Raw genomic sequence first — 9,731 nt, forward strand, 5'->3', positions numbered from 1 at the left:
TGCGCGCGCGGGGCAGGCACGGGCAGGCGTGGGAGGAGGGGCGCGGGCTCCCCGCGGGACCCAGCAGGTGCGCCAGGGCCGCGCCTCCACCCCGCCCCTCGCCCCCAGGACCCCACCAACGGCTACTACAACGTGCGCGCCCACGAGGACCGGCCGGCGTCGCGGGCCGTGCTCTACGCCGACTACCGCGCCCCCGGGCCCGCGCGCTTCGACGGGCGCCCGGCCTCGCGCCTCTCGCACTCGAGCGGCTACGCGCAGCTCAGCTCCTACGGCCGCGCCCCCGCGTCCGACTTCGGCCCCGAGCCCGCGGCCCCCGGGCCCGCCGCCCCCGCCGGCGCCGACTCGGCCGGCCCGCTGTCCTTCGAGAACTACGACAAGTTCAACCCCCACCCCTTCCCCGCGGCGGCCGGCTACCCCACCTACCGACTGGGCTACCCGCAGGCGCCGCCGTCGGGCCTGGAGCGGACCGCGTACGAGCCTTACGACCCCATCGGCAAGTACGCCACGGCCACGCGCTTCTCCTACACGTCCCAGCACGCGGACTACGGCCAGCGGTTCCAGCAGCGCATGCAGACTCACGTGTAGGCCCGGGGCGCCACCGAGCGGGGGCGCCTCTGCGGGGCAGAGGACGAGGCTCTCCCGGCCGTTCCCTGATATTCAGGGGCGTTGCGCGTCGCTGCGGGGGCTGCGGGGCCCGGACCGGCCTGCCGCCGCCGGGGCAGGTGGGGAGCAGGTCTCCCGGAAACACCCCCTCCCGAGGATGGTGCTCTGTGCATGCCCCAGCCTCCTGGGCCTGCCCTTCCCTCTTCTTCGGGAGGACGTGTGTCTTCTGACCTGTGCTCTCGCCTGACCCCGGCACGGGGTGGGCCAGGGAAGCGAAGGTCGTGGAGAGCCGAGGGGGGCACTTTTTAGCATTCCCATTCTGTCCCCACCCCACCCCCCCCCTCTCGGCTCCCCTGAGTGGACAGGGCCGTGTGAGGATGAGCAGGCCTGGGCCGAGGGGACACGCGGCGTGGGGTGGGGTGGCTCTGGCCCGGACGGGTGGGAACGGGACAGCCTGGCCGGCCCCTCTGCTCTCTGCACTCGTACCCTGGCAGCGTCCCTCCTTCCGGGGGACTGCGGAAGGCTTTGGTGGGTTTCTTGCGGCTGTGCACTCCGCAGCCCTGGCGCCGAGTTCAGACCCAGCCCTCATTCGGCTGAGCCCAACGCAAGTGCCAGCCTTCCGGCTGCTCCCCGTGGACACCTGTGTGTCAGCCTTCGCAGGACCCACGTTTCTCCAGTAGCGCCCTCCTCTTTTCCCCTCCGTGCAGGGCCAGCCAGGGAGGTCAGGGTCGTGGTGGAGACAAGAACGGTGGGGACCCGTGTCCTGTTTGACCAGCAAGAAGGCTGTGTGCTACAGAGCAGTTGCCAGAGTCCCCTCCAGGGGGGCCCCTTCCCTCCCCAGCGGGCCCTGCGTCCTGGCTTGAACTCTTGAGCCTGGTGCCATGAGGGTGGGATGCTATAGGCTGTTTTTCAAAGACAACAACAACAACGACGACAGAAACAATAAAAACCTCATGTGGGGAGGAAAAAATAAAAGCTGTAGGGATTCCCCCACCCCAAGTCCCAATGGGAAGGAAAGGGGCACCTGCTCACCAGATTCCCAACACCGTCCATTACTCTCGATTTCCAAGCACTTTGAATCCATTTTTAAACATTCAGGTGGTAAGACCTGTCGCCAGCGGGCTCTGACAGGTTTAGGGAGGGGGCCTGGCTCTCAGACTCGATGTCCTGCCCACCAGCTAGCTGGTCAGAGAGGCCACCCTCTGGGGGCACTGAACTGTCGACAGGTTTTGACTTGTTAAGTGTCTTTTTTTTTTTTTTTTTCCCCTTGGACCAATCAGATTCCTTCTTCCACTTTCAGTGCCTTGAGTGTCCAGCTTTGGTTGACCAGCCCTGTGTGGGTGGCCACAGGGGACAGGTACTGCGAGCCCCAGAGACACCATCAGGTGTTGCAGAACGTGGGGAGGGGGGGCGGCAGGTGAGGGACCTGGAGAGGAAGGAAGGGCTGACCCAGTAAGGTAGCACAGGGAGGGCACTGCAGGCTGTCATGCCCATGCTGTTCCCACACACACATTCCACATGGCCATTCACAGCCACCACCTTCTGACCAAAGAGAACTGTGCCCCCGCCCCCGGCCTCCCCTTCTCCCGACGGGCGGGGCCTCTGGGGCGATCCCCAGAACGCGCTTTGCCCTTTCTCGCGGTCACCGCTCATTAGTCATGTTTGTTTTAATGAGTTACATGCTCATCAGCCACGGGCCATCGCCACCTTTGCGGATGGGTCTGTGGGGTGACATTCCTCACCGTCCTTGCTGGTGGGGACCAGCTAACGCCCAGGAAGAAAGTGGCTCAGTTCCTGCGTAGCAGGCTGCCTCCGTGTCCCCCTCGGCTGCAGCAGGGGCAAATCCTGGGTGGTTCTTTGCCGGCTGGGGGCCTTGTCCAGGCTCCAGCTGTATTCTGTCCCCTCCCCGTGGGGTCTGACACCTCCCCACAGAGTCCTACGTGAGCCACGCGAGAAGATCTGTTAAGGATGCAGGTTCCTGTGCAGATGATTTCGCACGTATTTTGATTCTCTTTGCAGAAACACAAGCCATTCATGATGCAAACAAAGTCTAAAGATGGCAATGGCTTTTTAAACTTTAGGGATATTCCAAGAAATGCTCCGTTGTGTTTGGGGTTTGGCCACATTCTGTTTCCTCCTTTTTGGTTTTAGTGCTGGGCCCATTCTGTTGAAATGATGGAGAGGAGGTTCCCAAGGTCACTAGCTAACTCAGCTGATGCTACAGGGACCATTAGTTTTCAGAAGCTTGTTCACAGCCACTCACCGTTCTCTGTTCTTTAACACATGAACCAGGGCCTCCTGGGTGTTGAGTGCACTTTGCACAGTGCAAGGCACAGAGAGACACCAGCAACCCAGGCCCTCTCCGCCTCTGCAACTTGCACGCTGGTCTGATCACAATCTGAATTTGGACCTGCCTGTTGGGCTTAATGGGATTGCTTTTCTGGGGAGCTGAAGGTGCCCTTCCTTGAACATAGAGCTTTGCTGTCTGAGGCGGGGGCCCTCCAGCAGGGTGCCTGAGTACTTGACGTGGTCACCTTGGCGATCCTGATCCCCTTTCACATTCTCGTTTTGGTGGGAGAGCACCGCACTAGGGGTCAGGACACCTGGGACCCTGTTCTGAAGCTGCCATTGACTGAGTGACCTTGGCCTAACCTCTTTACATTTATTGCCCCCGATTTTCTGGCCTTAAAAGTAGGGGGGCGGATTGCACAACCCTAGAATTATGCTCTTCTTGCTGTATTCGTTTGGTGAGGTGAAGGGCCCAGCCACCCCTTGTAAGGAGCTGGAAAAAGTAAGTGAGCCGGGGAGGGATGGGGAGTAGAAGATTCTCTCTTGAAAAAAAGTTTGTACTGTGGGCCTCTTGTTGGAAGTGTCGTGAATGAGTTTCCATCAGGGTCCCCTGGATCTCAAATGGCAGCAAAGCATACCCTAAGCCTCGGTGACATTGGTGTGGGGGGTATCCTCTGACCGTTGGGAACGGCCGCTCATGGTTGGGGACCCACTCGGAATGCTGCCAGTTTGGCAAAGCCACCTGCCGGTCTAGGGCAGGGCATGGGGACTTTCTTTCCTTGGTGCCCTGGTTCCAGGCAGCTTTGACTCGGGGAGAGTGAGAGCAGCCACCCCCGACCCGGTCCTCGGGAGCCAGGGATGCTGCCTCGCTCTCGCTGAGCGGGGTGAAACCTCTGGGCCCAGGTATCTTGAGCCGCAGGGTGAGGCGCGAGCTTGGCCAGCCCATCTGTGAAGCGGCGGGTAGGAAGTCAGCCAATAGAGGCAGGTAGAGCAGCTTTAACGTAAACTCTGGAGCTCGAAGAGGTTCTTGTGATTCTGGCTGAGCCGAGGTCTCTTTCCTCATGGGGGGGGGCCCAGCCTGCACCCCAAATCCCAGATCCCTCTAAGCCCAGCCCCAGAGTCCTCGGGAGGTCAGGAAGGAGAGCCACAGGGGACGGAGTGGTGTTCCCCGGAACGCCAGCCCTGGGATGGAAAAGGTCGTCTTGACCCCTGTCCTGGAGCCCCTCTTGCCCCCACGCTCAGTCAGGAGCCACAGGTCCTGGGCTCCTTAGCGAGGAATCCGGTGGTCGGCCAGGTGGTAAGAAAACCACATCGAAGCCCAGCCCCCAGTGGGACTGAACTGGCTCAGTCACTGCCTCGCTCCTTGCTGTGTGGACGCTTCCGTCCGTGGACACTGCACTCCTCGGCCGCCCCAGCCCCGGAAACCCTGGCTTCTCTGCCACGTTAGCTCAGGTCTGTCCTGAGAGGGTCACCGCCCTGCGCCCCTACAGGCCCTCGTGAGGGAGGCCCCTGGAAGGCGTCCGTGTAGCTCCTGACTCAGCATGACCAGCAGGGAGATGGCCGTGGGACACTGATGCGCACAGACCAAGGGGCACAACTGGAAAGACATTTATTTTTGTGAAGAGGCTATAAAACTAGCATTTAAATACCCCACTTCCTTGTCCCTGCCTTCCCCTACCTCCCGCCATCCCCCATAGTCTCTGTCCTCTCCCGGAGGCCAGCCTCGTTGGCCTGCTCTCCTGCCTCGGGCTCCTCGTGGCAAGGGCGGAGATGTGTGTGGCCCCCTGGGAGGGTCCAGAGAGTGGGGGGGTGGGGGAGGGCAGGTTCCCGTTTTCTTGCATCACTGTGAGGGAGCTCCAGGCCCCGTCCCTGGAGAAATCATTGCTGCGCAGAAGCCACAGGCCATATGGGCGGTTCTGGTACAAGCCTGTCCTTAGAAATAATAACGGTGAAAATAATAATAATGAATAATAATAGTAAGTCCATTTGCATAGAACTATCACATTCCCGCCAGCCTCCTGCCCCTGCTCCTGGCTTTTCGCTGGCCGTGACCACTGGCCTTTTCGAGGGTCGGTGGGCCATGGGGCCGCCTACGTGCTTCTGGAGATCAGATGCTGCCCCTCCCCCCCAGAATACCCCTCCCTGGGGAGAGAGCAGCCAAGCTGCCGTTTCGGTCACGCTCGACACCACCTTGTAGCAGCCGTGACCCCGGAGGCCTGGCTGTTCCGTGTTGGCCCAGAGGCGCCTGGGGCCCCGGTGGTCGGGTTGTCCACCCTGTCCGCCCTTGGGGTCCCGGCCTGCGTTTCTGGCTCGAGTTGAGTTTTCTGCTCCCAGACCCCGATAATAAATGGATCCATGATGACAAGACAAGAGGAAAAAAAAAATATTATTTTTGTTAGGACAAACCATCGTAGGTTTTTAGCAATGTGTCTGTGTGTCCTCACGCCTTTTCCTATTCTGCCTGTTTTCATTTTCCTTTTTTTTAAATATTATGTACTATATTTTTAGTCTCAAACACACTATATATTATATATATTTAATTTTTTTATATATATAAATATAAATGTTTTAAAAAGTACCGTGTTTTGTGTTATTCAGTGCACGAGCAGCTTTAGCTACCTAAGAGCTTGCCAGATTTGGGGTGAAATGGTCAGATTCGGGCAAAAGGTGAGAGACTTTGGGTTGAGACCGCGGAGCTGAGGCATTTGTGTCGTCTCCGGGCCGTCATTTATATTTGTGGCTGTAGCGGGACCCTGAGACCTGGTAAGGCGGGCAGTTTGCGGGGGGCGTGCAGACAGCTGGGGGGCCGGGCCGTGGGAACACCGCACCTGAAAGTCTGGTGCTAAGTCCGATCGCGGGGCAGGAAAGGGGGTGACTGGACCTGGGGTCCAGATCCCGAAGGAACTGGCAGGGGGTAGGAGCCGGGTTGGTTCTCCTTTTACTAAGATGCAGAGCTTTGGGTAAAGAGCGAAGTTAACCAGGCCTGCGGCCTCTGGCTGGGAGTGAGGAGGTGTGAGCAGGTGCCTGGAGGCCCACACGCAGCCATCCCACTGGGAAATTCACAATACTGCTGTCTAGTGGCCTTCGTGAGGGTTTCACTCTGCACGCTTCCCTGGAGCCTTTGAAGATCACAGGGAGAAAAAAGGTCGCTTTCAGATAATGTGGGTTTTTTTTTTAAAGTTTATTTATTTTGAGAGCGAGAGAGTGGGGGAAGGGCACAGAGAGAGAGGGAGAGAGAGGATCCCAAGCAGGCTCCACACTGCCAGCACAGAGCCCAGTGCGGGGCTTGAACTCACGAACCGTGAGATCATGACCTGAGCCAAAACCAAGAGTCTGACGCGTAACTGACCGAGCCACCCAGGCGCCCCCAGATAATGCTTTCTGAAAGCTATAAATCACCAGAGAAACACAAGGGTTTATTGTTTGCATCATCCACGTGCCAGCCAGGCAAACTAAAGCTGGTCCACAGCAGCCATTCTGTGACACAAGGGACACAGGACACAGTCGGGGACGGAGGAAGGCATGGGGAGGTTGGAGGTCACGGCCCAGAGCCCCGCTGAGGGAGAGGCTGTGTCCACGACCAGGAGCCTGCAGGTAGCCTGAGGCGGGTCCCACCTGGGCGGGACCAAGGGGCCCAGGGGCAGGGGGACCCGGAGGCGGCAGCCGGGTAGGTTGAACTGGTGCAGGTAAAACAAGGCGTGATAGTTGGGGTCCAGAAGCCAACAGCACAGACTGAGAAGAAAAACAGAGGCGAAGAGGCACACGTGTGCAGACAGGGAGACCCAGGTGAATTCCCTTAGGCCCAGGAGTGTTCGGTGGCCGCTTGCCGTGCTGTGGGTCCGCGTGGGGTGCACTGTCTTCCTCTCCGCATCCGCAGAGCCCAGCTCGGGGCCGGCGGGCGTTGGGCACCAGCCTGTGAGCTATAGAAGGCATCACTCTGCTCCGGGCACAAGACAGGCCAGGCCTCTTCCGGTGGTGACGGGGGCCCAGCCCTCCCTTAAGTCATCCCCAGCCTGAGGACAAGTCATAATCGCCAAGCTCTGCGGCTTTAAAAGCCACTCCCTCCTTGTGAGGTCTTCCGCCTCCGGACTGAGGCTCTGCCCTCCCTCACGCCAAGTTCAGGGTCCCCACTGGTCTCCATCAAGACCATCTCCCCAGAGGATGCACCTGTTCAGCCCTTCCTCCCTCCCTCTCACGTCCTGGTAGCTGGAGGGCTGTCCTGGGGCCCCACCCTGCACACCCTGCCTCTGGGCTCAGGTCCCAGGTCTCCTCGGCCCAGTTGGTACACGTCCTTGCCTCCTCATTTCCAGGTTTTACTCATCTTTAGGGCCCAGCTCAAAGGCCCCCTCCTCCAGGAAGCCTTGCCTGACTCATTACTTATCCACCTTCTCTCCCTCCTGGGAAGTCCCAGGCCTGGGAGCTCTAGCTGGCTGGTCTCATTTGCACCCGTGTGCTCCAACGGCAGGGTTACATGTGGGACACATCAGCACCTTCCTCTTAAAGTAAGGGCACTTGGGGACCCCTGGGTGGCTCAGTCGGTTGAGCGTCCGACTTCGACTCGGGTCATGATCTCGCGGCTCGTGGGTTTGAGCCCCGCGTTGGGCTCTGTGCTGACAGCTGGGAGCCCAGAGCCTGCTTCGGATTCTGTGTTTCCTTCTCTCTCTGCCCCTTCCCTGCTCATGCTCTGTCTCTGTCTCAAAAATAAATAAACATCAAAAAAAAAATTTTTTTTTAATCAGGGCACTTGAAACCCGAGATCACGTATCATTGATTTCACTATCCTCACCACCCAACAGAGCATGGGGAGCAGGAGAGGAACATGAGCAGCCCTGTGAACCCTGAGGGACCTCACCCATGACAGCATGGCGGCCCCCAGCACGGGCTGTCGCATCAGCCGGCCGTGCGGACGGATGCCGCCAACACTAACGTTGAGTCTCTCCTAGACCCCGGGCCGCTGGACAAGGCCAGCCTGACCTGTCCGGGCCAGTGTGTGATAAACCAAGTGACCTGTGGCTTCCAGACCGAAGCACTTCATTGCTAGTGTGAGACCCTCGGGCTTTCCCTCCACCTTCCTGGCCAACAGGAGCTCGTTTATTCCAGACGGGCTGGTCCATGCTGGTGGGTCCCTCTCTGCCCGGGGCCCCCAGCGGCTACTCAGAGCCGAGCCCCTCCGCCAACCCAATGTAGCTCGAGGGAGAGAGGAACCTTTGTTTCGTTAAGATGACGAGATTGTGGAATTGCCTGTCACCATGCCGTTGCAGGGCACGTCCTGATGGATGTGGGACCTCACTGCCTGTCCCCTCGCACCTTGGGGAGTCACTGTGCCTCTCTACATCTCACTTTTCCCCTGCGGGAGCTGAACTGATGGCTCCTGTCCCCATCTCCGAGCTTAACAGAGTTCCTAGCGCAGGACCACTCGGTAAATGTCAGCTTCCGTCGGCCTGGCGAAAGGGAAGCGGGGGGCACCCGCCCCTGTCCTTAGAGACATCGTGAGCAGTGGACAGTCGCACCTTCCCCCCCAGCACTGCCTCGCGCCTCCACAACTCCCGGCAGGTCAGCACGCTTTTCTGAGCTACCTTTTCTTGGCCTGTAAAACATCGTGAGTCCTCCGTGCAATGGGATACACAAAACCCCTCGCAAATTGCTCAACGCTGTTCCAGCGTGAGTTGATTACCTCGGTCCACTGCCCCCGCGGCATCCCACCCCCGCTCTGCAGCATCCCGCCATACACCTGACCGCCACCAACGTCCCCCGGCCCCACACACGCACGCCGTGTACTGACAGCTCGAGCAGCGACCTGATGCCACGAGGGGATGTGCCTCGTGGAGCCTGTCCGGCCGGCCCCCAGGGCTCTTTGCAAAGCAGAAACCTGGGGGAGGAGAAAGATGGCTTCCTCACTTTTCCATTTCCTTTACTCACTGCAATTAGCTGCACAGAGGCAGCCTCCCGGGGAGAGCAGAACCATTAGCTCCCAGGATTGGACGGGGAGTTTTGTCTTTTTGTTCCTCTCCACATAATACTGCTCTCTTGGTGGTCGCTCTGCAAACACATCCTGCATTCATTTGCAAACTGGGGGCTATTTCATATTCTGAGGCTCAGATGCACCGTCCGGGTCCCCAGAAGAGAGCTAGTCAGGACTTTTTTTCAGGCAGAGTCATGCCCACACTCCTGGTCTGGCACCACCCCCCCCCCCCTCTTCATGGGGACCTGGGAGATGACCAACAACACTGTTCTCCTCAGAGCCTCCTGACGGGATCATACACTCAAGAGTCGAGGGCATCTCTGGGGCACCTGCTCCAACGACATAGCCAAAGCAGGAGCCCCTTTTCGGTCTCAGAGACAGATAGGCTCTCCATCCAGACCCTCTGGCCCAGAAAGCAGGGAATCTAATGCTGGGGCTTCCCTCTGGCTTCTCCGGGCACCAGCTCCGTGCCTCTGGGAAAACCATGGGACCCTTCCAGGCCTCAGTCTCCTCATTCACGCCAAAAATATGTACTGAACGTTTACCGTGTGTCTGGTCCCGTTCTGAACCTTGGGGATACAGCGGGGCAACACTGAGTGCCCTGCCTTCATGGCCCTCACAGGACAGTGAAGGGGGTCAGAGGATAGACCGATGTCAGCGGCAGGTAGGAGGGGGAGACAGAGCAGGTGAAGGGGGTGGGCAGCAGGGCTGGTAGGAGGAGGGGGCCGTACAATAAGATGAGAGCAAGGGTAGGCTTGGGAAAAGAATATTCCAGGCAGAGAGGATGGCAAGTGCCAAGGCCCCGAGGCAGGAAGGAGTTTAGAGGGTTCAAGGCCCAGCAATGGGTCTGCTGTGGGCGTCCCGAGAAGTGGTAACA

The 9,731-nt window shown here is 59.1% G+C and overlaps 1 protein-coding gene across 5 annotated transcripts in view; it reads left to right on the forward strand.

The window, feature by feature from the left end:
- The window catches only part of KIRREL1 (kirre like nephrin family adhesion molecule 1), a 99,074-nt gene extending 93,604 nt beyond the window's left edge, over window positions 1-5,470 (forward strand). For 4 of the 5 annotated variants that reach the window (XM_027048623.2, XM_027048624.2, XM_027048625.2 and 1 more), the window contains exon 15: window positions 109-5,470. In XM_027048623.2, the coding sequence (XP_026904424.1) occupies window positions 109-585 (477 nt within the window). In that variant the 3' untranslated portion in view covers window positions 586-5,470. The remainder of the gene's footprint in view (window positions 1-108) is intronic. The other variant, XM_027048626.2, reaches the window with a different exon arrangement.
- Window positions 5,471-9,731: the final 4,261 nt, after the last annotated feature.

Source organism: Acinonyx jubatus, chromosome E4 (genome assembly GCF_027475565.1).
Source record: "Acinonyx jubatus isolate Ajub_Pintada_27869175 chromosome E4, VMU_Ajub_asm_v1.0, whole genome shotgun sequence".
Lineage (NCBI taxonomy): Eukaryota > Metazoa > Chordata > Mammalia > Carnivora > Felidae > Acinonyx > Acinonyx jubatus.